The 27,308-nt window shown below is 57.8% G+C and overlaps 1 protein-coding gene across 2 annotated transcripts; it reads right to left on the bottom strand.

The window, feature by feature from the left end:
- Positions 1–1,355: 1,355 nt before the first annotated feature.
- SRL (sarcalumenin) lies at positions 1,356–25,817 on the bottom strand. 2 transcript variants are annotated; one of them, XM_030229948.2, is made up of 7 exons: positions 25,749–25,809; positions 17,079–18,086; positions 15,410–15,508; positions 14,428–14,523; positions 6,462–6,578; positions 5,526–5,759; positions 1,356–4,951 (listed from the first exon to the last, which is right to left on the bottom strand). In XM_030229948.2, exons 1-7 carry the CDS (start codon positions 25,807–25,809, stop codon positions 4,140–4,142), a joined length of 2,427 nt encoding a protein of 808 aa, XP_030085808.2. In that variant the 3' UTR covers positions 1,356–4,139. The 2 variants fall into 2 exon arrangements, with proteins under 2 accessions (XP_030085808.2, XP_030085810.1); XM_030229950.2 differs by lacking the exon at positions 17,079–18,086 and having other exon boundaries at positions 25,749–25,817.
- Positions 25,818–27,308: the final 1,491 nt, after the last annotated feature.

Below are 27,308 nucleotides of genomic sequence, written 5' to 3'. Positions count from 1 at the left end.
GGATATTTTCATGCCTTCAGAAGATGCCATCAAGGGGCTGAGGTGGTGGAGGACAATCAAAAGGGACTGAAAACCCCCTGGCTGGTGTTTGAGGAGCTTCAGGAGACCTCCGGAAAACTTGGTGGGAGCACCCTGGGCTCTGGCAGAATCCAGCCGCCGCCAGGCTCTCGGCAGCACCAGCAGCTCTTCCCCAGCAATGTCACTATGATAAATGTTTGTCTTTTCCGTCCAAGAGATACAGCAGAGCCACTGCCAGCACCGTGTCTCAGTGGAATTGGGGTTTGCACTGCCAGGAGCGTTACCGGCTCATGATTCACATCTTTACAGCAGCTTGGGAAGGAAAATGTGCTTCTCGCCAGGCAGAACTTCTGCACGCCGAGATGCCACAGTTTTTCCAGACTTTCCAAAGGAAGCCACAGCCAAATGAGACATTCCTTCTCTTCTTCCAGTTTTCTTGGAACAATCTTCTTTGATTAGTGAGTGAGACAGATAGTTGGAAAGAAAGACAGACAGACAGGCTGGGAATAGGGTTATAATGAGCAGTTTGCATGAGCCCCAGTCGCTGGTGGGAAGGTATCTCCATCCGCCCCTTGCTGGGTGGCTGCTGAGAGCCCCTGATGTACATTTTAGTCCCCCACCTCTTTGTCCTCTTCCATGGTCCCCAGCCCCTGTCCTCCTCTATAGTACTCCACTCCTGCCCTCCTCCGTGGTCCACAACCACTTTGTCCTCCTCCATGGAGGAAAAGTGGGGAGCAGGGAGACATCTATGAAAGAGGACAAACCTCCCTCTTCCCTCCATGGCACCTGACCCCCTGCCCTCTGCTAGGATCCCAAACCCCTGTCCTTCTCCATGCTCCTCCTCCATGCTCTTCAAATCCCTACCTCCCTCCATGATCCCCAACCCTGCCCTCTGCTGTGATCCCCAATCCTGGGTTCTCCTCTGTGGTCCCTGACCCCTGCCTTCTGTCATGGTGCCCTGACAGCGTGTGCTGAGGCAGGTGTGATCTGTCTCACCAGGGAGGATCACACTGCCCTGAGGCACAAAGTTGGGGTTTGCTTTGCCTGTATGGCACAAGGAGACAGGTTGGACAAGCAGCCAAATGACTCAGGCATGGCTGGCAGGTCCTGTGCAAGGGACAGGCATGGCTGGCAGGTCCTGTGCAAGGGACAGAGGCCAAAGCTGGGGTGCAAGGAAGGAGATGGGAGTTCCTGCCTTGCTCCTTGCAGCTGCACCCCCTCAGCCACCCCAGTCCCAGAGCTCTCTTCCACACCAGGAGGAGAAACAAAACAAGCATCTCCAGGGAGTGTGTTTGGAAAATATCAGGTTTTATTAGACAGGCTGATGTTCAAGCTGACAGTTTTATCCCAATGCACATGATCACGGCCATCTACAGGGCCTGTGTCCCAGCTCCCTCCCTCCCATGATGCTCTTAGGCAAGATGTTCAACTCCCCCAAATTCTGAGGGGGTTTGGGTTTCTCAGCAGAATGAAAATGTCTCCCTGCTCCACATTTTTCCACTCCCAGATTCACAGAGGTCTCCTGAGAAAGCTCAGTGAGAACTGGGCTGGGAACTGCAATCCTCTTGGGACTGATAGCCACCTGGATCCAGGGGAGAGGAGGCATCTCAGTGGTGGCATCTCCCTAAGGCAGCATGGAGCTGGGTCAGTGTGTGTCACAGGGAACAGACCACCAATGCCATGGCTTTGGAAGGAGAACCCAAAAGAACCGTATTGGGGAGGAAAAGGGTTTTGGCTCTCATGGGGGAGCCCCATCCAGCACACAGGCACCAAGGCTTTGCACAGGGCATGCAGGTGCTGCAGGGAAGAGGAAGGGAGGAGAGGAGGCGATGAGGGCTGGAAAATAAAGCAAGATAAAAGGAAACCAGAGAAAGGGTGGGGAGAACAATGGGAGTGGCCTGAGAGCATTTCAGTGCCTTCAAGGTCAATACTTCTTGTGGGGCAGGGGGGCCTTTCCCTGGGTATCCCATGGGCTTTAGGGTGACCGAGGAACTAGGAAAGAGATGGTGCAATACAGTGCTTGCAAACAGAAATGTTTAAAGGCCTTTGCTTTCTGTGACAATGACACACAGTGTGACAGCAGGAACAGTGACAACATCAGCCAGTTTCTGTTGGTGATTCTATTCCATTAACTCTTAAAAAACCATGCAGACCAGTCTGACAGAGGAAAGTGAATGACAGATGGAGAGGAAAACTGATGAGCAACTGGATCATGGACAAGAAAGAAGGAACAGCGGGGGGGCAGCAGCACTGGGGCAGGTTTGAGACCTCACAGTACTCACAAGCACATCCCTTCTCTCCACACTGCTCTGGCTGCTGCTCTCTCTGACACTGCTTGCCTTCCCTTGCACCTCTGCTCCCTCTGCACTGCAGGCAAAATCCCTCTTCCTGAACCACGCCCTGCCCTATGCTTGGACGTAGATTTCGGTCTTAGCTTCATTAGTTGAAATGTCAAGTCCTACCTTGAAGCAGAGGCCAGGAACATTCAAGTCCCTGCAGCAGCATCCCCTCAAACTCACCTGGACTCAAGGGGACCTCTTCATTGCAGCACCTGGGGGACACAGAGCTCTCCCAGGCCTCCTGCCATAGCTCACTTTCTGTTGCACATGTGGAGATGCCCTTCACACCCTCCCCATCACAATGCAGCCTTCCATTCCCAGCTTTCTCTTTCCCTCTTTCATTCCTTTTGCCTTTTTCGTGCTTTAGCCAGCATCTCCATGTCCTCTTGCTTCTGTCCCTTTTCTCCAGAGGTTTCCTGGAGAGCAGTGCTTGCTGTGGGTGTTTGGCAGGAGGAAGGACTTTCAGCAGGTTCTTGGTGGGCTTGAAGGTGCCGGTTTGCCATCCAGGATGACATCTATCACCTGGTTGGTTTGGGCTCAGCTTGGCAGACAGCGATGCTGTCCGTGAGGGCCAAGTTTCAAGGTCAGCTGTCCATGGGGAACTTCACACTGCTTGGGTGCTTCCAAAGCAGTACTCCTTCAGGACTGAGCACCAATGCTCAGAGATGAGCCAACAAATGGCTAAAAAGGGAGGAGTTTGGAAAGCAAGCCCCAGAAACCTGCCTGGACTGTCCTGGGGAGGACAGATCAGCAGGTAGGCAAAACGGATGTGACCTTTTTAACTTCACTGCTAATGACCCTCCTTCTTGCCTCCCTCCACAGAGCACAAAACCACGGAGGGCTGACTGAGAAAAGAGCAACATGGACTTGAACAAAGGCAAACTGCCAAACCCTGACCCTTGGAGCCCTGCTGGTCCAAAGACAAGACTTGCTAGCATGGGTTTTGAGGTTAATGACACACATAGGCATGAAGTGCCTTCTTCTGTGCAAGTCCAGGGAAGGAAGCCCTGCTCACATCTCCTTGTGGGACCATCTGGTTTGGGGTGTTGTCCCTCCTCCTCCAGCTCAGCTCAGCCAGTGGTGGCTGCTCCTTTCCACCCCATTTCTTCCCTTGCCATGGACTTGCAAATCCCATCACGGCTGCATGTCTGGAGCTACCAACGTCCCTGCAAGTGCTCCTTCTTAAGTCAAACACCCACATGAAGGCTGCAGAAGATCAACTGAGCTGTCAAGGGAAAACAGAACTCACCAGGTGACCTAGAGGTCTCGGAAATAAAAACAAGGTCAGTATTTGCTGAGATTTGTAGCAGGTTTGTGCCTGAAAACAACAGCTGGGACATGGCCTCTCTTTCCTTGACCAGTGCTCCCGGTGATGCCTGGGTTAGTGTGTCACTGCTCTCCCCTGTGTTCTCAAGCTGTGCCCTTGTTCTCATTCCCTCGTGGCTTTGGCAATGCAGAGGTTGAAATTCCTCTTCATGCACTCTTGGCACCAGTGGAAAAGCAGCTGCAGTCCTGCCCATGCATTGCTCATACTTACAGCTTAAACATTGCCTTCTACTCAAAAGAACAAAGATAAAATGTCAGGAATTCACAGTTTTTATTGTCTTCCTTATGCCCACCCATCTTCCCCTGCCATCGATGTCAATGACTCAAAGTCCTCATCGTACAGTAGCCTTTGCCAGCACGGCACTCAAAGGGTTAACAAACCACGGCTTCTTGGACAGATAAGACATAAGCTCATTCACCAGTAGGAACACGTGGACAGTTGGGTTGTGGATCACCTTAGGGCTTCCTGTAGCGATTCTTTGGGGTTTCGCCACAGCCAGTGACGTCGCAGGAGAGGACATTGGGCTTCTTCCCCAAGCCGATGCTTCCCAAGAGATCGGGAAGCTCACGGGTGATGGCCTTCTCGATCTTCTCTAGGAAACACCCTCCCATGTAGGAACACTGCTGAGATAGCAGCTTAAAACTGGTGATGGGATTGATGCCAAAGAAGTCCTTGTAAGCCTCGCGGTTGGGGAGGTCAAATTTGCTGACATTGGTCTTTGCCAGAATGGATTTAAAGATAAAGAACCTGTCAGGATCTTCCACAATGTCCCTGAACACCAGTTCTCCATCGCTAAAGAAGGTCATTTTGTCCTTATAGGTCTGGAGATAGCGATCAACCAGCAGGGCGTGGATGCGCACCCGGATGGCATGCTGGCGGATGAAGGCAATCTTGTTTTCCATCCTGTTCTCAATCACCTGGTTGAGATCTTCCAGGAGCGATATCTCTTCTTTGAGGAACAGGTCTCTGTGGGTTTCCGGATGGTAGTCATGGGGCCAGAAGGAGCTAACGTACACCCTGGGCGGCTCTGTGACATTGATGAGAGGAGCCAGGCTCCAGAACAAGGCACCATAGACTCTCATCAGCTCCTGGGTAGCCAAGCTGTCAGCTTTGTTCAGGATGATTCGGATCTGAGACTCACGGCCTTTCAGCTGACGAAACAGCATCTCCAGCTCCAAGCCCACATCCAGCTTCGTGGGGTCAAAGACAACAAAGATGAGATCGGCTCTGTCAATGAACCACTGGCACACATCGTTGAATGGGTAACCTTGAGGAGAGGAAACAGGAAATCCAATGCAGGATGAGTCCCTTCATCAAGGGGATTGATAAACTGTGAGCCTGCTGTGCCTCAATCCTCATTTGGTTGCATGGGTTGTGAGGCACAGCGGACTTCCCCTGTAGCCTAGAACCTCTTTCTCACTTGTTAAAAACACTTTGGAGCTTCTTGGCACGAAAAGCCATCCATGGGTGTCTGGGCCTGTGACTGCCTGTCTCTCACCCTTATCTCCAGACCCTCCTAGTGTCTGCTGCTGACCACAGGTTCCTGATGTTCCTGTGAGCAGATACTCAGTCACAGGATCAGAGAATCATTATGGTTGGGGAAAAGAAAGTCCTCTAAGATCATTGAGTCCAACCATTCCCCCAACACTGTGATGGCCACCAGTAAACCATCTCGCCACATCCACACATCTTTTAAATCCCCCCAAGGGATGGTGACTCCACTACTGTCCTGGGCAGCCTGTGCTGTGTCAGGACTGCATTGTGCTTCAGCCACCTTTGTCACCTCAGATCATCATAGCATCTTTTCTGGGGTCCCTTAGATGAACCCAGTGAACCCCTACCTCTTTCTTGCTGCTTGCGGTTTTCAATAATGCCCGGTGTGTCCACGAAGGTGACTCGCTCCAGCAGTTTGTGGGGGACCTCAATGCCTATCAGCTTCTCCAAGAAGTTCTGCCCAAACTTCTCCAGGGGTGAGAAGGAGCGGGCACTGTCAGCAGCCATCACAATGCCCTCGATAGTCTTCAGTTTGGGGCCATGCATGATGACGGTGAACTCAGAGGTGGTGGGTTCTGCCCCTGCACAGCAATGAGAGGAGCAGCAGAGGCATGAAATCCATGCCAGGCCATGGACCCAACAGGGCTGGACTAAGACTGGGAGCATTGAGAGCATTGCGTGCTTCTCAAGAGATGCAGGGCCAAGGAATTCCTGCCCAACAATTTCCTGCCCATCTTCTTGGGAAGATGTCATGGGGTTGTTTTCTGTGGAGACTGGTTTCTCTGGAAGTGGCCTGACTGCACAAGGTCTCATGGAGAACCATCTCCTGGGAGCCCTCATTACCATAGCACTGATCTGGCCATGGACATTTGCCCTTAGCTGTGAGATGACATCCGTGGGAGCAGGGAGGAAGGAAGGGGAATGGCATTTCTCCTGGAAGGGTGAATGAGTTGGCTGCATGTGAGGAGGGATGGGGAGAAGAGAAAGGTGAGCTGCCCTTTTGACATGACTGCTGCTCATGGGATTGGGGTTGGGAGCTGCGAGCCCTCAGCTGCAGAATGAGGATGTTGTGGGAGAGATGCTCTCCTCCACCCTTGGAAGGATGGACAGGCTGTCGTGGGGAACCTCTCCCTTCACATGGCACCACAGCCAGGTGTCATGGAGCAGATCCCAACCTCCTGGCTATTAGGAGGCATTGAAGACGCACGGCTGGGAATTGCTGAATGCAGGGATGTGGAAATGCAGGCGTCAGCACCCCCTTGGCAAAGCAGTGAGTGTGGTACCTGTGTAGAGCTGGTAGGGAGTGTTGTCCAGCCCCAGGAGGTAGTTTATCATGGAGGATTTGCCGACGCTCCACGGTCCCAGGAATAGCACCATAGGCTTGGAAGTGATCTCCCCATCTGCGGAGAGGGGAAATAACAAGAGGAAGTGAAGGAACAATAGCCGTCGCCGCCGTGCGATTAACTCCCGGCTGTAACGAGCATCCCATCTGAGCGGCGCGGTGCTGCTGCCGGGGAAACAGCCGCCCTTGGGCCACCAGCCATTCGCCAGCCAAGGCAGCGCCCCGCCGGCTGCGGGAGCGGGACGGCCCCGTGCTCTGCGGCAGAGCCCACCTCGCTGCCTGACCTTCTCCGAGCTTTAGCCCTTCTTAGACTACGGAGGACTGGAAGGTCTTTTAAGCCTTGTCTCGGTTTGTTTCTGGTTTAGCCGTGTGAGTCTGGGGCTGGCTGCGGGCTGGGGTGTTTGAAGGCAGCCGCCGCAAAGCACGGGCCATGCCGAGGAGGAGGCCATGCCGAGCCCTGTGCACAGGGAGCTGCCGTGGGTTCGGGAGCAGCGCTGCGGCGCAGGGCTTGGTAAGCGCGGTGCGAGCCTGAGCCAGCTGCCTGCAAGCCTTTCCACCATGCCCTCGCAGGGACCTAGCCCCGGGCCGTGCCTCCCGACCCTCCGGCCGAGCAGGAGGTCATTGCCTGGGTGTGAGGCTCCAGCTGGATGTGGGGACGTCAAACAGCCCCGCTTTGGGCTTGGGGAAAGGCAAAAGGAGAGTGAACTATAGTCCCCATCCTGCATTCTTCAGGTCACACAGTTTTCTCCATGAGGATGGTGACCTGTCCCCGTGCCATGCCATCAGTCCAGGAGCACAGAGGTCCCTGGATGCACGCTGCCAGCGCCCCCAGGAGCAATCCCTGCTCAAACAGGACTCATGCAATCAGCTTGTGCCCACACTGCTCAACCCCCCAGCCCCCAGGGCCCCAGGTAGGCAGCCAGTGGAGCCAGAGGAGCCCAGGGCCTATGCCAGCCCTCAGGCTGTGCCCAGGACACACGGGAGCCTGTGAGTCTGAAGCAGGACAAGAATGGAAGTAAAACTGGGTGAGTTCCCACTGGTGAAAACCAACCCCATCCTATGCTCAGGGTGGGAGAGGGTCTATCCTGTTGTTGCTAACAGGAGTTCAGCCAGGGGATGGATGACACCAGAGGAGCTGGGAGCTGCTATCTCAGCTGGAGCAGAGCCTCCCCCATAGCCCAAGGCAAGGAGATACCCTGGGCAAGCTGTGCTGCCCTCAGCACCTTCTCTTCAACCACATGCCTCATGCAGAATTATCTTCCATGAGGTAGTTTAGAGCCCCTAGTGCTCCATGGCTGCCATCCATGCAGGAGCCAGCAGCATTCCAGCAGGAATCAGGGATCCATCTCCAAGGTGCGGGAAACCACAAAGCCCCTGTGGTGCTGAGCTACTGCCCCGAGGGTGCTGGAGGGCACTGCATGGCAGCTTCACACTGAACCCATCTGGCCATGGGAGCAGGCACTGGGGAGAGCATTCCAGCCTGCTCCTGCTATATCTGCCCATCACAAGCTCACTGTGTCACCTCCGGGGAAGGGAATGGGCTGGGGACATCTCTCCATGAGGCACTGCTGCATCCATACAGCTCAGCCCTTCTTCACAGCACCTCTGAAGCAGGGGATGCATGGCTCTTCCTGCACCCTACTCCCTGCCTGGCAGCAGGAATCCAGCCTTGTCTTCTCCCATGGGACCAAAACAAGTGTTGAAACCTTGGACTCTCATTATTAATCATTCCTCTGCCGCTCTGTCGCCGCTGCTCTGCTCTCTTGCCAGCTTTAATTAGGTTAGGATGGTTGTTATTATTACCATTATCCCTGTGATGTTGTGCCAGAGGTTTGGGGTGGGTCCCTGTGTGCTCTTTCATAACACATCCCTGGCCAGGTGTGACTGTGTGAATGTGGGCACTTGTGAGCTCCGGCTCTGCTGCACATCCCCCTCTCTGCTCTACGGAGCCAAGGTGGGCAGCGAGGTGGGCAGCCCCCCTGCCTGGTCACCCACAGCCCCTCGAGCAGCTCTGTGCCCCCATGCCCTGTGTGGGCAGTGCCCAGCGCTTGCAACTCTGCAGGAACTGCAGGAGCTGCAAGGATGTGAGACCGGGTATGAATTCCCTGCTGCTTGCCCAGAGACCGGGAGAGAGGGAGCATCTCCCACCCGGGAGGGTGCTGGCCTGGCATCTGTCCCTGCTATGTTCCCGTGCCATGTCTGTCAGCAGCAGCTCGGGTCAGCTCGGTGGCCCGGACAGCGGAAAGGAGCCGGGGCTCGCTGCCGGCCGGGCGGGGATGGCGGCAGCTCCATCACAGCGGCTCTCTCCAGCCACCCTGTGGCTGCTCGCTCTCAGCTCAAGCTCAGACGAGCCTCAAGCTCGTCCCTCCGCAGAGCCTGGGTCTGCTTGGGCTGCTCAGCTCTGGGCATAGGAGCAGTTCGGTTGTCCAAGTAGTTTTCTTTCCTAGAGGAGTGGCTTTCTGTGAGGTTTTGCCATGTGGCAGTGTCAGACTGCCCTTGGTTGGAAGCACTGCTGCTCTGGGGTGGAGAAGAGACATCTCTGGGGAGAACTTAGAGCCCCTTTCAGTGACTAAAGGAGATCCAAGAGAGCTGGAGAGAGACTTTGGATGAGGGTCTGGGGTGACAAGGCACAGGAAAATGGCCTCACAGTGAGAAAGGGCAGGGTTCTATGGGATTTAGGAAGAAATTCTTCCCTGTGGGGAGGCCCTGGCTCAGGTTGCCCAGAGAAGCTGTGGAAATTCTTCCCTGGGAGGGTGGGCAGGCCCTGGCACAGGGTGCCCAGAGCAGCTGTGGCTGCCCTGGATCCCTGGAAGTGTCCAAGGCCAGGTTGGCTGGGGTTTGGAGCAACCTAGGACAGTGGAAGGTGTCCCTGGCCATGGCAGGGGGTGGAACTGGGTAGCCTTTAAGGTCCTTTCCAACCCAAATAATTTCATAAATCTACGATTAATCCTGGGCAGGGCCCTGTCTCCCCTTGTCCTCAAGCCCAGCAGATGTGCCCGGTGTGGCCTCTCCCCCAAGTGCAAGTCTGTCCTGAGGATGCTGAGCAAAGCAGAGGACCTAGCAAAACCTCCTTCCTCTCCTGGTTCCTACTGAGCCACAGGCACCAAGCTCTTCTTTGTCCTCAAGCCACCCAGGAAGGCTGGGACACCTGGGGACACTCCCAGCATCACCCACACTTCTGTCCCACCCCTGTGCCACAAACACCATGGGCCGTGTGTCCATGGCACAGATCCAGCAACCCTTGGAGGGCACCCCTCGCTCCCAAAGCTTCCAAATCCATGAGTATCCTGACAACACATGTGCCCACAGCTGGAGGGACCAGCCCACGTGGCTGAGCCAGCCTGTGCCTCCCCCGTGTGCCCCCCAGCCTGTGCCCACCCTGGCAGCACGTGTGTGAGCACCTGAAGGCGAGATGAGATAAGGCAGCTATCGGAATATGCTATAAATAGCCCCAGCCTTCTGCACTGCTGGCACGCCGGCACGGCAGGGAGCCAGAGGCTCTCCAGGCACCAGCAGGGCTCGGCTGTGGCTGTGCCCAAAGGAGCCTGGTCTGGCAGGGTGTGGCAGCGTGGCCATGAGGAAGGACAGGAGGGATACAGGATGGGATTTCCCTGCAGGAACATTGTTCCCGTGGCTGAGTACCAGGCCCAGGGGAAGGGCTGGGTGTTGGCTGGCATTTCTTGGACTATCTCCCATCTCCTGATCCTCCTGAGGGACCTGGCAGCACACCCTGAGTAGGATAGGCAGGGAGAGGAGCCAGCTCGGGCTTCTGAAGGGGCTGAGGCTGCTGGGCAAGGGCCAGCCCGTGTTACTGGGACAGCTGCTGTGGGATCAGGGGTGGACATTCAGGAAAGTTTCTCACGTAGGAGGGTGAAGGGTGGGAAGAGATCCCCTCTATAGGACGAGCTCCTCCAGTTTGTGCTGTGGGTGAGATCAACCTAAAGGTCCAACACATACAATCATGGAATAACTTTAGGTTGGAAAAGTCTTCTAAGATGACCAATTCTAAAAGTTCTTGCAGCACTGCCAAGGCCACCATTAACTCACGTCCCCAAGTGCCATATCCAGAGGGCTTTTAAATCCCCCCGGGATAAGGGACTCCACTGCCCTGGGCTGCTGTGCCAGGGCCTGACAGCCCTTCTCTGAAGAAATTTTCCCAATATTTCCAGGCTTCCTCAGGTGAAACTTGAAGCCATTTCTTCTTGTCATGTCCCTTGTTCCCTGGGAGTGGGCCTGGCCCCTACCTGGCTCCACCCTCGTGTCAGGGAGTTGAGAGGGAGAAGGTGAGAAGGTCCCTCCTGAGCTTCCCTTTGTCCAGACTGAGCCCTCCATCTCCCTCTCACAGGACTACCAGAAACATCTTTGAACCCTGGCCAGAGGAATATTCTGCCTCTCAGTCTTAAACCAAGAGGGAATGGTGTCAGAGTCTAGGCGAGGTGAGAATTGGAGGGAAAGGCGCTGTCAGGACAGAGTCAGGCTGGGACAAGTGCGGGCTCTGGAAGGGCTGGGGACACTGTCACGGAGGGCAGCGGGTGCCGGCCCCACTCGGTGCCTGGGCAGCGCGGCTGCATTGCCAGGAGCCCGGGGAAGCCGCAGGGCAGCGCAGAGCGGAGGCAGTGCCGGCAGCATGCAGGGAGCAGGCGGCGATACCAACCTGTGGCCGAGGAGCCCAGGGTGCGTCCGGGGTAAGCTGTTAGCGAGGGACACGGGGAGAGAGAAGAGGAACCGTGAGTCCGAGGAGGGATGCGACAGCCCGGAGTGGTCCAGGACAAGGAGGGAACCGATGGCCACATTCCCAGGAGGAGACAGGGAGTTACAGCCTGGGAGTGACCTGCAGCTCCCAGGACAAGCATTGAACCCCTGTCTGCCCTGCAGGTCGGGGATGTGGCTCGGGGTGCTCTGCATCCCAACCCCCGCTCTGCGGAGTTGTTGCCTTCCCTGGCATCACCCACTGAGCACACAGAGCCCAACAAGCCAGGGTTAGACAGCCACCAACCCAGCAAGTGTCCTGACAACCCCAGTGACAGGGTCACCTGGACCCAGCCCCTGTGGCTGGTGATGGCACCTGGGAGGTCATTCCCTACACAGGGACACTTGCTAATTAGCATACATCAGTAATTAGGGTCACCAGCATGCACCACAACCTGGTGTGACCTCACAGCAAGCTTTCCATGGCTGGACTGGGAGAATCCCTCACTCTCAGCTAGGGATAGTCCCTCCAAGCACAGAGTTGGACCCAGCCAGAGCATGTCTGCATCCACGTGGGATGGCAGAGCGGAGAGGCGGGAGGGTGGCAGGCAGGGAGAAGGAAATGGCATCTGCCAGGCTTAAGCAGAGGGTGTGTGGGAGCTTTCTGAGATGCACCCTGACAAGTCAGAATTGATGGTGACAGCCACAGCTCCCACAGGACTCCATGGGAGTTTTCACATGTTGTGGGGAGCAGAGGAGTTCTTTGGATTACACTGCAGTGAAAGGAGCTGATGGGAACAGAGACAAAATGGAAGGCTGCCACGTAATGGAGGGGCCAGGGTGCTTGCCACGGCACCCCTCTATATTGGTTTACACCTCCAAAGGTCACACATATTCCATGACAGGCCTGCCCCAAAGCTCCCCCAGCTGTCCTGCTCCTCCCAGCCAGCTGAGCCGGCAGCTCTGTGCCCTCCAGCCTCCCCCCACCATGGAGAGGGGGCACAGGGGGGAGCTGGAAGCACCTCCCAGCCTGCAGGGACAGCGCTGATGGAATGAACCCGCTTGGGACACGGGCACTGTGCAGGGGAAGCGTTGAGAAGGCTCCCTGAGCTCCACTGTGTCCTCACCTGCCCTCCAAGGTCAAGAGAGTTCCCTGGGCCAACCCTGTAACTAATGTGCAGGTTTCTCTGATTACACTGCTAATGAGGGACTGGGGAAAGCTGGATCTCTGGGTATGAAAGGCAAACTGCTGAGCTGTAGGTTTCCAGATAGGGTTGTGCGTGCCAGGGTATGGCTGGGCTGTCAGAGATCATTCAAGAAGTTTGGTGTCCGTAAAAATTTTTTGGAGAGGAGCATGGCCAGGATGTCTCACAGCTGAGACAAGGACTGGAGGCAGTGCAACATCCCTGTGCCCTTCCCTGGAGGCCAGGAGGGGACTGTGGGTTGCCAGCTCCAGGGTCACAGCACTGTGAGGGTGTCCTGTAGGACACAGCGGGGTGTGCTGGGACATGACCTGGGGACTACCAGCCTGAGGGGTGGCTGTTCCTCACACTGAGGTGGGACAGACCATGGAGTGTTGAGGTGAGGCCAGGAGAAACACCAGGACATGCTCTCCAAGGTGAATCCTGCTGAGGAGCTGGGTTTGAGAGAAGCTGGGAAAACACCAGGGTGAATTGTTGTTTCCTCAGGAGCTGAGAAAGCCAGCAGGAGCCTGGGGAACACTTAAACACTTGTTTCCTCCCAAAAAGGGAGCAGGGAGGTGGCTGCTTGGGCATGGGATGGATTAAGGGTAGGGTAGGACATGCTGAGGGCTGCAAACTGCAGCTGGGAGCTGCATCCTCTGGCTGTGAACAGCAAAGTGGGAGTTAGAGCCCACCAGCTGCCCCTTTAACCCCAAACTTCCTCCTGACCTCTGCCCCGAGTTGACATCAAACACCAAACACCAGAGCAGCTTGGAGAGGAAGTTGGGGTGTTGCCAGGGGACAGTCCAGCAGCCATGGGGTGACAATCAGGACATGTTGTGAACCTCAATCACCCTCCCACAGGGTAACTTCCCTCTGTTCCCCACTGGCTCTACCCTGGAGATGGCCTGGCTGGGTAGGGAGATGTCCAAGCCTGCTTAGAAAATGTCTGACCCAAACTAAGGAGTTGCAGGAGGGATGCCTGGGAAGCAGGAGGGATGCCTGGAAAGCCAGAGTTCTGCTCTACAGGGATGTGCCCCAGCTGAGTGTGGAGCCTGTTTGCTGGTGGAGCAAGGCCAGCTGTAAAAGAAAGATCTGCGGGGAGGGTGTATTCCAGTCCTGTCTCAACAGAAGGAAGGGCATGGCTCCAAGGGCCTGGACACCTGGGGAGGCAGGCAGAGTTGCAGGACAAGGAGGACAACTTCAGGGCCTTGGCAGGAGGGTGACATGGGCACAAATTCTTGGGACACTGGCAGCAGAGACTCCAGCAGCCCCTGGATACTCAGGAGACATCTGGCCCTGGCTCCTGTGCTCGAATAGATACTCAGAGGAGAATTACTGCAGTGAACAAAGGAGTCAGACTTGGGTTTGAGCCATCTGTGCTTGGAAAATGAGGCTGCTTGTGTTTCTTTGGTCACAAGAACTTCCTGTATCTTGTGAGCATCTTGGGACAGGGCTGCACTTTCCTCTTCTGGAGGGACATGTGTGTGATCTGGCTCAGCCCACGCCATGCCAGGGGCCACAGGGACCTGCTCGCCCAATCCATTGTGTCTGAGATTGCCAAGGCCTCGAAACTCCAGCTCTCAGGATGAGTGAAGGCTGTGGAGCTTGAGGAATACCCTGCCTACATGGCTGTGTCCTGTACCCAGCAGGAAGGATGCCAGCTCCTGCCACCCCCAGGAAGCTCATCCCCAGCCTTGAGAGGTCCTGAGCTTCCTTGCCAAGCCTGTTTCATTGGGCCATGATCTCTGCTTGGCAGGGGTACAGGGCATTGATGTTGAGCAGGTGGGAGACCCGAGGCAGGCAGGGCTCAGTGCTCAGCCCACACAGATGGCCCTGACAGCAGATGGGCTGAGGCAGAGGCAGGAATTCCTGCTGCTGGGTTCACTAGGGCATGGCCTCTAAGTGTTCATGGACTTCCTGGGAAGCTGCAAAAGAGGACACGCTATCCAAGGCTGCCCATGATCTGCTCTCTGTGCTGTCATCTGCATCCCAAGGACCTGCTGGTGCCAGAGACCCCAGTGCCCGTGGCATTACCTGTGATCTCGTGCTGCCTCAGCTCGTTGTATCTGTAGGAGTGTTCCAGGGGCTTGATGGAGGAGTGGTAGATCTTCCTCAGCCGCTGCAATACTCCTGGGGGGCAAAGCATGTGGGCAGGTGAGAGGCAAGCCTCACCAGGCTGGGTGAGACCCTCCTGGGGCCATTCCCTGCAGGTCCTGAGCATGGCCCAGCCGTGGATCAAGGGACTTGGCTTGCTGCTGAAATCTTGGTCAAACTGATCCCAGCCACATTTTGCCCACAGGAGTTGTGGCTGCCCCTGAATCCCTGGAAGTGTCCAAGGCCAGGTTGGACTGGACTTGGAGCAACCTGGTCTATGGAAAATGTCCTGCTTGTGGCAGAGGGGTGGGATGAGATGGTCTTCTACCATCTCTCCCAACTCAACTGTTCTAGGATTTTGATACTTCTCCCCTGCTAATGTTTCCCACTGGGCACTGTCCCCATCTGCTCCCAGCAGCTGATGGGAGGAGCTCCCTTCCTAGGTGCTGCTTAGCACTCAACACCCACAATCCCAAAAAGCCCTCCACCATGGTGCCAGGGCCCCCGGCATGGCCCCTGAGCTGCTTGTTAGAAAAGAAGAGGAGCTTTTTCCACAGTATCTCTTATCACTGCCTTTCCAGCCCAAACTGCCAGCGGGACCAGCAGAACCAAACCTTTGAGCAGCAAAACCGAGTATATAATTGGAATAAAATCCCAACCCTTTCTTGCAAGTTGCTCCAGGTTTCTTTGAGCAGGGATATGCCTGATTCACTGTCTGCGTCTTCCAGCCTCTATACCCTCCTAAATCTTTTATGCCCTCAGTGATGTCCTTAAAATACCTAAAACATGTTAACCCAAGAGCAGCCAAAGGGCTGTTATTGAAGATCTGGCATTACTAGACCTGCAAGAAGCAAGGTTAAAATCAAAACACAAGGAAAATCCTGTCCATGGTCTTAGTGCAGGGCATGCATGGCCTCCTCACCTGAGACATCATCGGCAGGTTTTTCCTCATTGAGCTTCAGGGTGTTCTCCAAGTGGGACCGGTCACGCTTGGTCGGCTCGCTGGCATCTTCAACCTCTTCTGGAGGAGAAAACAAGGAGACCTGTTACTGCTGGAGGGGGGAACACACACAGGAGCTCACACAAGCGACTGCCAGGGAGAGGGCAGGGGGAGCACACACACCCCAAACTGGCGGGCACGGCATGCCCACGGCAGCTGCTGTCACCCTTGGCATGCCCCGTGCTTTCCCTTTAGCACAGGCCTCTGGAGGCTGCCAGGGCTGTGGCTGCTGGGGGAAGCGTCATGGGCAACTGCTTGGCTCCGAGGAAGGGCTGGCTGCTCGTGGGGAATGCAAAGGATGTGCCTGGAAGGGGCTCCCGGGGCTGGGATGTAGCACGAGCACACACGGCAGCTGCTGCCCAGCGGGGCCCTGGTGCTTCCCCCGGCAGCTGCGGCTCCGCGGCTCAGCCTCAGCTGCCGGCTGTGTGCTGCCGCCTCTCTGGCTGCCCACTCCCCCAGAAACCTGCATGGTCAGCTGGAGACGTGGGGTCCCAGGCTCTTGGGGGACAGGCCAGCCTGGCCCACCTTTGCCAGTGGGGCTGTTCCCTCCCAGTTCTCCCACCTCTGTCTCCATGTTCCCCTGCCCTCTGCACAGCGCCCTGTCTCTCATGGCTCCATGCCAGGCGTGGGGAGCATGAGGCAGCTGCCTCCACTGGGGAAGGCGCCCCACTGTCCCCAAACAGGGAGACAGAGGTGTCCTTGCCATGGAGGTGCTGGCACACCAGGAGCTTCCAAGATCTTTTTGATATTGGGAGCTGGATTGGACTTTAGCAGGGGTCTGGGGACAGGTCTGGGGACAGCAGGATTAAGCAGGACACCACTAAGCCCTGAGACTGTGTTGAGCATCTACTGAGTGTTGGGTTGAGGAAGACCTTTTGACTTGCCAAGTGAAGACACAGAGACCAAACTGGGTTTGTCTTTTGGGTAAAATGGGAGGCTTTTTGAGCTGGGACATTACAGATGAAAACAACAAAAAATACTAATCTGGATCCAAAGGTCACTGCCCAGCCTGTGGGCCAAAGTCTACAAATATTTCTAGGAAATCGTGGTGGGGGGTATCCCTTTCCCCTAGTTAGCCTTTCACTGATTGAGCAGGGCTGGTGCCTCAGCAGCTCATTGGCCTGGATTAGTTCTTCACACCTTCCCTATGAGCCAAGATCTGGTGGAGAGGAGCCCCACAATCCTGGGAGTCCCACCATCCAAGAAGCATCCTGCCCCTGCACAAGCCGAGGGCCCAGAGGACTCTGCGGGTGATGGATAAAGAGTCTTTAAGAGATCTGCGAGTGCTGAAAGGGGCCTGGAGGTTAAACATTTTACCCATGTCCACATGCCTGAGAAGAAATCATGGACTTGGAGTGGAGAGAGGGGAATATCAGTCAGTGTTGGCACCACTTCGATGAGTGCCCGCGTGACGGGCATCCTGCTGCGGCCTCGCTGCCTGCGGCCGAGCGCTGTTAGGGCAGGTGGGGAAGCAGAAGCATTAGGAGAGGGCCATGCACTAGGTCAGGTTTAATGTGCCAAGCTCAGCTCCGCCGGGTTGATGGGAGGTCACTCCTGCTGCTACAGCACACCCACAAGAAAAGACTCCAACCTATCTGGCTGTGCTGGGTCTCAGCTGCAGCTGGGGTGGTGCTGGGGACCTCTGTTCCTGTCAGTGGGGTCTTGTCTGCAGGGGGGTCTGCTGCTGCTGGGGGATTTTCTGCCACTGCAGGGAGGTCTGCTGCTGCTGGAGGGTCTTCCTCTGCTGTTGGTGGGTCTTCCTCTGCTGTTGGTGGGTCTTCTGTTACTGGTGGGTCTTTGGCTGGTGGATGTTCCACCGTTGGTGGGTTTTCCACTGCTGCTGGTGGGTCTTCTGCTGCATCCCCACAGGGTGGATGATGGCAGCTGGCAGGGCCATCCCTGGCTTCTCCTGTGCCAGCAGCTGTTGGTTTCCTGTCGTTCTTTTTGTTGGAAGTGCTGGTTGCCTCCTTGTCATTCTCTCCAGATTCATTCTCTGGCCTGTCACCATCTTCGTCAGACTCTTTCTCCTCCTTAGACTCTCCTTCTTCAGACTCTTCCTTGCCTCCATCTACCTCAGACTCCCCATGCTCACCTTCCTCAGACTCTCCTTGCTCGTCATCTTCCTCTGAGCTCTGCTCGTCCCTTTCCTCCTCTCCCTCGGGAGCAGATGCTGCCCTCGGCTCCTCTATTTGCTCTTCCCCTGGCTGCCCTCCCTCCTCAGAGCCTCCTTTCTCTGTGCCAGGCTCCTCATCCTCCTGGGCATGGATGTCATCCTGTGTGCCAGGCCCATGGTTCCTTCCACGATGAGCAGCCATGGATTCCTCCCCTGAGCTCAGTTCTTCCTGGCCCTGCTCCTTGCTGCTCTCCTCTGTCTGGCTGTCCCCTGGCCCCAGGCCCTTCCTCAGGCCACCCGCCGGATCTTTCTCCCCCTCTCTGTGTCCCTCCTCGGTGACACCAGGCAAGGAGGCATTGGCAGTGCCACCGTCTTGCTCCTCCTCAGGGCTGCCATCGTCTGCCTTCTCCTGCAGCCGGGGCTCCGTGCCGGCTGGGGGGCTCTGGGCAGCACCGTCCCCATGGCCCGTGCCGGGGGCGCGCAGCTCTAAACGATGAGAACAGCTCAGTCAGTCCCACCCGCGCTGGCCCACGGCCACTGGGGCACCTGCCAGGGCCCTGAGGGACGAGGTGTGCCTGCTACCAAGAGGTTTAAACTCTTCCCTAAGCCTTCTCCAGCTCCAGCTCAATTTTCTGTCCCTGTCACAAGAATTTGGGTGCAAAGATGTTTGTGGGGGCAAAGTGGAGCTGGCAGGGGTTCTATGGCTCCACCAGCCCTGGCTGCCTGGCACTGGGGCTGCTGCCCACCCCAAAGCACTGCAGGAAGGTGGCAAAGCTTCCCTAAAGATGAGGAAAGGAGTAAAAATGGCAAATTTTGAGGGGCTGTGGGCACTTGGCAGGTTAAAAGGGTCCTTCCCCAGCCCTGACTCAAGAGAGCATCACACCAACCGAGGTGAGTGGTGAAGGGAGGGGCAGGGGGAGGAGGAAAGAGCTTCCTGGCATGAGGGGCTGCCCAGTATGGGGTCCTGCCTTCAGTCAGGGCCTAACTCTGGCCACGGGGCTGAGGAGCTATTTATTGTAAGTGTCCCTTCACTAGGAAAGCATGTGGCACGCCGTGCTGCTGCTGGGGACACAATGAGTGTGTTCTGTGGCCCAGGAGAATCCATCCGTATTTTCCATAGGCTCCAACTGCAATTTAACATCGGTCAGCGGGTGCCAAAAATAAAAGATCATGGCTATACTGTCTCTGTTACAAACAGTTGCTGCTAGTTTAAATAATCCCCCCAAACGTCTCATGCCAGGGGAGCATTTCAGAGGAAAATAATTCCTTTGTACTCCAGCTGGCAAGCAGAAGCCAAGCAGGAAAAAAGGCCACCTCCACCCAGGCTGCAGGAGGAGAGGGGCACGGCCAGTCCCGTGCTCTGGCTCCTGCTCCATGTCCATGCAGGAGCCACAGGACTGTGTCCAGCAGGACCTCGGCAAAGCTGGAGCTCACTGGGCTTGGCCGCAGAGCCTGTGGTGGCCGAGCACAGGAGGAGCTGGGCTGGGGTCAGTGTGGGGCCAGCCCCAGACCCCTCAGCCCAGTTTGCCCTGGGGATGCCAAGGGGTGGTTTTATCTCCATGGCACTGGGGCTGGTGGGGCAATGAGCTGGGATCAGGTCGCCTTGGGAGGCTCGTGCCATGCCAGCAGCGGGCACTGGGAAGGACAGGCTGCCCCCAGCCTGCCCTCATTGCCAGTGGCTCTTGGTTCCCCTGGCACAGCAGAGCTGCAGCCACTGCCACAGCCCCTCACCCTGCCCAACCCGGATGCAGAGGTCACCCTTGCTCTGGCCTCGCTGACCTCCCTGTCCTCTGCTGGCACACAGCTCACAGGTGCCTCCAGGCGCCCAACTCAGCTCCCAGATGGAGGGAGATAGTTGTGGGCAACCCCCACGCCCCTCCCTTCCACCCTGGTCCTTCAGGTCACCTTCCTGCAAGACCCCTGGGACCCTGCAGGAGCCTCTTGAAAGGAAATATCTCTATTTGACCTGCAAAGCCCTGAGTGGCTGGAGCCAACATGGCCCTGCCTGGCCCTGGTGGCCTGGGAACCAGCCTGAGTCATTAGAGGGTTCCCTCAGCTGATGGGAACAGGGATATTCTCAGTTTGGCCCCAAAATAGCTGGTGACCTGGAGAGCTGGGAGAGGAGTGAGGATCAAAGCAGAGGAGGAGGGCAGGATCAGGCAGAGGAGACCCTGAGAGTCCTCAGGGCTTTGTCTGGGCTCTGTGTGCCCCCTCTGACCCAGAGGAGCCATCACCCACCATGGCTTGGCACAGCAGCAACGCCAGTGCCCACCTCGAGCCTTCCCTCGAGGAAAAAAGGAAATATCCCCCAGGGCTCAGATGGGGATGTCCCTGCTGTTCACGGGCTTTATTTCCTGTGACCTTCAAGGTCTGACAAAGTCCCTGTCCCCTCTCCACCTCCTTCTCCCTGTTTCCCCTACATGGTCGCCCGATCCACTGAATTGTGCTGACCGGCACATGGCGGGCCGATGAGTGCAAAATGGGCCGAAGGTTACGGGCTTAACACCCTCCGGAGGCTAAAAATACGGCACGGCAACTGTACGGGGCACCGGCAGGAGCAGCCCCGCCGAGCCCCCGCCCCTGCGGCCCCGGCCCCTCGCCCGCTGCCAGCCAAGGGTGACGTCCGCACCTGGGGGCCCCCGTGGGCTCCGGGAGGGGACAGCCACGGTGTAAAGTGACACCGGGGCTCCCCGTGTTCACACCTTGCATTGTGCCAAGCAGATGGGCGGCATCGGAGAGGAGACCTCGCCCTTTTCCCCTCGGGGACTTGACCTCCCTGCGAGTCCCTGGCTTGCATTGCCCCTGCCACCCCTTTCTCGTGCTGGGACTATTATGAGCTGCCAGGGGACACATTTTCAGGTGGTGACAGCGGGGATGGAGATCCTGCGGCGCGGTTCTGGGTGCCACAGGATGCCGTGGCGGGTTTGCACCCAGAACAGCCTGTCCGGGAAGGAGGGGCATGGCTGAACATCGCGGTGTCCCCTCCATCCCGGCACGGGCACCAACGGAACAGCAACGACCTGATGGCAAAACGGGTCCTCCAGGAGGACGGTGAGAAGGGACAGATGGGCACAGGTGGCCCTGGAGGGACACTCTCCCCCTCCAGCAGAAATCGGAGCCGTGAGCGTGGGGCCGGCGATGGCAGGGCTGCGGGGATGACTTTTCACACGCCCCCTTCCCCTGCCCAGATCCCGATCCCTGCTTCCCTGGGGGTTTTATCCACTGGCTCCTGCAAGTCCCGTGCTCCCCGTGTCCTCCCAGGGGCGTCTTGGTGGGACCTCGTATCCCAAATACCCAACCCTGCCTTTATTCTGGCAAAGCCCTTTAAAACCTCACGGAAACCAAACACAAAGAAGCTGTCAGGGAGTTCCTGGATTTTCCAGATGGACCTGCTGCAGACCCCCACCTTTCCTGTGGGACCCCTTTTGGGGGTGATGTCCCTTCCCTGCAGGCCCTGTGGTCCCCATGGCCCTTGCTCAGGGCCATCCCTCCAGGGCTCCTCCAGCTCATGGCCCTGCCAGCTCAGCACTCAGAGCAGGGGGAGCCTGGCTCCAGCTCCACTTGCGGTCAGCTGGGCCAACACCTTCAGAGGGAGGTGTCCCACGAGGGTTCAAGCAGCCCAGGGGACACGAGCACAAGGATGGGGCTGAGGATGGGGTTGGCTCTCCAGACCTTTGTGCCCCACAAAATCCAGGATGGCCAGACATCATCACATCCCAGAAGCTTCATGATCCCAAAAGTCCAGCATATTCCTGGTTTTCAATGCACAGGGAGGTCTAGGAAACAGTTTTGTCAAACTACCTTGACCTCATTTGTACAGAAAATTCTAAGTTTAGTTTAAAAATTTATGAAGTGATTAGATTTCTGTAAATGGTTGGATAGAACTATATTATGTTTTTATTAGTACACGGCAAAGAAACATCACCAGGAGCTACCAAATAGGTTGAAACCAGGCTTGGAACTTTTTGAATAGAGATTAAAATAGGCAATCACTGCTGCAGGGTGCTTCTTCCGCTGTCTCCCCACCCTTAAGGTCTGTCCTAAAGGACCCTGAACCCTGACTTGCAGAAGACATGAAGATGAGGAAGGTGGGAGATGAAGCACCTGCTTCTTCCTGGCTGAGGAGATCTGGGTCCATCAGTGAGCAGAGGGCCAGGAAACGTCAGGTATTTTGGCACAGGTAGATGTCACACTGTACATCGAGGAACATCCACCTGCAGTGTCCCTTGCAGCTTGGGGGAATGTTGGGGGACCCAAGGGACCTGCTGTGGCATGGCTGGGGCTGGAAGAGCTCCTTCTTCCAGAGGAAGGGTATCCAAGAGGTTTCACTGTTCCTGGCCTCCAGCCATGGGAGACTTCACCAACCCACCCCAGGGATGTCCCCTGAGGGACATCCTCTGTCCATTCAAGGCCAGACTTCCTGGTTCTCCATCCTTCCTTGGGTCATCCCAAGCATTCTTGGTCACCCCTTGGATTTGCCAGCCTGGATTCTAATGCCTGATGTCCCACAAGATCCTCAAGCCCAGGGGAATGTGGGGGCAGACCCTGCCTGGCCGTGCTGAGCGGGGGGACCCAGCCCTGGGTGTGGCAGCACTGGGGACACCAGCACATGGACAGGGCCACACAGCTCCAAGCCCTTTTCTGCAGTGTAGCCAGGACTGTGTGACCCCAAGGGTTGAGCTGCCTGCCAGGCTGGCGCCAGGGCCATGCTGCCACTGCCAGCACCCCATCCTGGCTCACGGTGCCTGTCCAGAGCCCCCCCTGCCCCCCCGCCCCCCCTGCAGCCCCCACCAGCAGAGGAGCTCAGGGCTCCCTCCAGCAGGCACTAACAAGGGAAATGTCCCTGTGAGCTGGAAATAGCTCCATGGAGCCCTGCACAGCCCCAGGCTGCTGCTATTCCTGCAGAGCTCAGGGAACAGGCCTGGTCACCCTGACCCAATGGCCAGGCTGGGATTTCACCAGCTTGGCAAGTGGGACACAGTGGAACAGGCACCCTCCCAGCCTGGTGCCAGCCCACAGAGACCTGCTGGTACCTCTGTGCCACCAGGGCCATGCACAAGTGAGGTCTCCTGGCCTTCCTGCCATGCTGGATGTCACCTACACACTGGGACAAGGATGGCAGATGGAGAGGGTGTCACAGCAGAGCCAACCTGCCTTGCTTTGCTCAGCCAACACCTTGGCGGTAAGATGGGGCACCCACAGGGACCAGGGTCCCCTTGGGGTGAGGCACCAGGGGTGTGACAGGGATGTAGGTGGCACAAGCACCCAACACACCCAGGGCACCCCAAGCCCCTTGTCTCACACACACCCAATGGCAGTGCTGCTCATGGCTGTGCTGGTGCTGGAGGGTGGAACAAGCCCAGAGCAGTGTCACTGGGACACAGAGGTCCCCACCTCTGGGGAGGTTGGTTACTGTGGGGGAATGGGCCTGGGATGGTCAGGGTGGGGTGTCCCCATGGCTGCTGTGCCCAGGGCCCTGAGCCCACACAAGGTGTCACAGTCCTGCTCCCGAGACGTTCTGGCTTGGGAGGTGGAGCCCACCCTAAAGTGACACGTTCCAAGGTGATGGAGAACACCCAGGATGCCATGAGAAAGTGGTGCTGGAGCTCACCCTGAGGTGACACCTTCCAGGATGAGGCAGGATGAGGACTCCCAGAAGCTGAGGCTGGCACAGACCCCTCGGCGGTCACCAGGAGGGGTCTGTGACAGCCCTGCAGTGCCTTGCAGGAGGACACCGCTGTGCTAGGACTGTCCCAAGTCCTCTCTCAGCTCAGAGGTGGTGATGGCACAGCCTGGAATTGCCCTCCCACTCAAAGCCATGATGGCTGCAGAGTCAAGGGATGCCCAGGGCAAAGTGTCTGCCAGCATCCCCGTAGCCCATTGCTGGTGGCCACAGTGGTCACCCAGCCTGGAAGGGATGACTGGGCTCTGTCTGAGGTGTGAGTGTGCTCCCCTGGCAGGAGCAGATGGAGTACTGGGTGAGTGCCCTCACCATGAGCCACTGTCCAGCCCCACGGTGGGTGCTGTTCCCTGCCAGGCTCCTGGCAACCCCAGGGAGCTTTGCCAGCCCCAACCATGTGTGCAATGAGCTGCCTCAGTGGGGGCTGTAAGAGCACAGGCACAGGGCAATTCCCACCCCCAGCCTCTGGGAATGGTGGCAGGGTCTTGGCAGCCCCAAGTGCCTCTAAATCCAAGGGACCACACCTTGCCATGATGTTCCAATGAAGCCCCTGGTCTCCACTGGACTTCCACCCCTTCTCTTCCCATGGGCACCTGCAGCCCCACAGCCCTTTGGGATCCCCACAGCCCCACAGGCACCAACAGGGTTGAATGGGAAAAGTTGTCCCAAAAATGGAAAACATATCCTCTCTAAGCCACTTCCTGCACCCCAAAGGAGCCAGGTCTGAGAGTTCAGCTCGGTGCCAAAGGAAGAGCAAAACTCATCCTGCAAATCCCACTGGTCTCTGAGGAGCAGGAGCATGGGCAGGAGACATGCCACCGCTTAGAGCTGTTTTGGAAACCTACAGTACTGGGGTGAAATATGTGACCCTCAATAAACAGGTGACCCTCAATAAACCTTCAATAGTCTTGGGGGACCCTTCAGAGCTGGTCCTGGGGCTGCCAGACCCCCATGTGCCTCCTGGCCCAGAGCCTCCTCTGGGATGGGGGATCCCGGTACTGTGCCGTGCCAGCCTCAGCCAAACCAAGACGTGGGCTGGTGGTCATCCACCACGGACACAAGCTTCTGATGTCCCACAAGGCCACCAGCCCCGCTTGGAGCGGCACCAGCCGCCAGCCATGCCCGCAGAACACCTTCCCAACCACTCCCCACAGACTGCACCCGCAGCCCCGTGGAGGTCACCCCACCTCTGTCGCTGTGTGTCGCAGGCCCCCAAACCTATTCATTCCCGAGAATGGCCCAAGATGCCCTTAAAAGGCCAAAACTCGGCGGGGCCGGGGGTGCCGGGCGCTGGCAGGCGGCAGCTGCGGGTGCCCGCGCGGGGCCGCGGCGGCGCGGGCCGGGGGGGCGGCGGCCGGGGGGGCAGCCGGGGCAGTGTCCCCTTACACGGCTGTTTCCATACTTAGCCGCCCCTCTCCCGGCTGCGCGGCCGCCGGAGCCCGGCCAGGCAGAGAACCAGCCCAAATTAACTCAAGGGCAAGCAAGGGTACCAGCGATGCCGCGCCGCCCCGGGGACACCCGGCCGGGCAGAGCGGTGAGAAGCGAGGATGGCACAGCTCGAGGAAGGGGATCCGGGGTCCTCAGAGATCCCCAATGCCCTGGCACCCCCCCACCCCCGTATCAGTCCAAAATCAAGCCACCACGGCAGCCACAGGTGACACTGCCGCAAGGCATGTCAGCGGCAGCACAGCCCCTGTGCCCAGCGTGACTCTGTAACAGGGATCCCAATCTGCACCTCCCGCCATCCCTTCCTGCCCACGGCCCCCCAACACGCTTCCCTGCTCATTTTGGGGTGGTTGTGCAGCCTTGGAAAAGCTGCTGGGGAGCCCAGACCGCTGTGCCCCTGCCACCCTGTCCTGCTCCAGGGCCGGGCTCACTGGGCGCCCCAGAGCCTCTCTCAGTCCCACAGGCACCCACAATTCTATCTGCAACCCTACAAGACCCCCAGAGACACCCACAGACCCACAAGTACCGCAGCCTACAGGCACCCGGAGTCCCAGAGGTGCTCACAGCCCCACAGGCACCCCTGGCCCCACAGGCACCCCCTCTAGTTACCCACGGCCCCATAGGCACCTACTGCCCCCGGACATCCACGGCCCCGTGGGCACCTGCAGCCCTACAGGGATCCCACAGCCCCTTGGGGTTCCCACAGCCCTGTAGGAACCCACAGCCCCACAGACACCCACAGCCCCATGGAGACACCCAGCTCTGTGGGGACCCCCAGCCCCATGGGGACCTACCAGCCCCGTGGGGTTGCCACAGTCCGAAGGGCACCCACAGCCCTGTGGGGACCCCATAAGCCCGGGCACCCAGAGGCACCCACAGTCCTGCAGAGTCCCCACAGCCCCAAGGGCACCCCCAGCCCCACGGGGACCCCTTAGCCCTGCCAGCACCCCCAGCCCCCGGGCACCCCCAGCCCCCGGGGTGCCCCCAGCCCCCGGGAGCCCCAGCCCGGCGTGTGGCCGTACCTGCGGTGCCGAGGAGCAGCAGCGAGGCCACGCAGCAGCAGAGCAGGTTGAGGCCCTTCATGGTGGCTGCCAGGAGCTCCCTGCCGCTCGCTGCCTCTATTTATACGGGGCGGCGCGGGGCAGGGCAGGCAGGGCCGGCAGCTGCCCGCACAGATGCTGCCGCGGCCTCTCTTCCGCTCCCAGGGGCCCTGGGCATGGGTACAGAGATGGGACACAGAGCTGGGAACGGCTCCTGTCGGGGATGCGAGGGCACGGGGCACCTCCGGGCGTGGGGGCCCTGGGCTAGCACTGCTCGTGCGGGGTCACAGCCCCATCCCAGCGAGAGGAGAAGTGGGTGCCTCTCTCCCTTTATTCGAATAAATTCCCGCAGGGCTCCTCTGGTCTGTCCCCATCCAGAATCCTGCTGGTGTGGGGTAGTGCGGCTCCTTGGGCTGCCTCAGCTCCTTTTGGGCTGGAGCAGGGGTTTGTGGACAGGGAGAGCTGAGGATCACCGCACTGCAGTGTCCTCATCTGTCCCCAAAGGTGGCTGTCCTCAAGCATCGCGTCCTGGGCTGGTTTGATGTCCCCTCCAGCCACCACAGGTCACCAACTTCAGGCAATGCCATAGACCCCAAAAGAAACAGGCCATGCTTCTGCCACCCTGATGGTGTCCCTACTGTCACTGCACGGGCAGCGTGGCACAGGTCACAATGTCACCAGCACTGGTCTCGTACAGAACAGCCTCCCAGCACTGTCCCCAGAGCCTGGCCATGGCACAGTGACCCTTAGGCTCCCTCAGTGCAGGAGCCATTCACGGGGGGCTGTGACCCAGCTTTTTCTCAGGGAAGGTGGCAAACAACAGCTCCCCAAGAGTGGGAGCAGGGGGAGCCCCTGAACCCGAGATGGGGGGGTGGGAAGGGGGCAGTGGTGCAGAGCGGGGGCTGATGGCCCAGAGCAGGCAGGAGCCAGCCCTTGGCTGGACACCACGGATGGCCACAGGAGGGACCCATGGCTATGGGAGGATGCTGAGAGGAAGGTGCTCCATGGGAAGAGGGGTGCCTCCCCCCAAAAAAACATGGAGAGAGATGAGTGTCCCCACCCCGCGTCACGAGTCATCTCCATGGAGAGATGGATACCCCCATCCCTGGGGAAGGGGGACACAAAGTCTGACCCCAGTTCCCCCCAGCTGTGTGGTCTCATTAAAACCAGCCCAGATGTCCCCCACCTCCACCTCAGCACTGAGCTGAGCCCCGAGGTGCCCATCACACGTGGGCAGCACTGGCAGGGCTGAGCCTTTAAATACAGCCTGGCTGCTGAGCAGGAACCAACCACAGCAGGGCCAGCACCAGGGCCAGCACCCTCTGCCTTTGACTCCTGCCGTGATTCCCAGTGCAGGCAGCACGCTCTGCCCTCCCCACGAGCCCTAGAGGGACCAGTGTCCATCAGGGTGGGATCCATCCCTGCCCCCACAAACGTTAACGCTGGGACGGAGCTTCTAAAAAACCAAGTACAAACTTTATTTTGTTTCTTTACAAAGGCACGAGCCTCTTTTTTTTTTTTCAACTTTCTTAACAAAATAGA

The sequence above is a fragment of the Serinus canaria genome, chromosome 14 (genome assembly GCF_022539315.1).
Source record: "Serinus canaria isolate serCan28SL12 chromosome 14, serCan2020, whole genome shotgun sequence".
In the NCBI taxonomy this organism is placed as follows: Eukaryota; Metazoa; Chordata; class Aves; order Passeriformes; family Fringillidae; genus Serinus; species Serinus canaria.
This window is presented reverse-complemented; position numbering and strand designations above follow the sequence as displayed.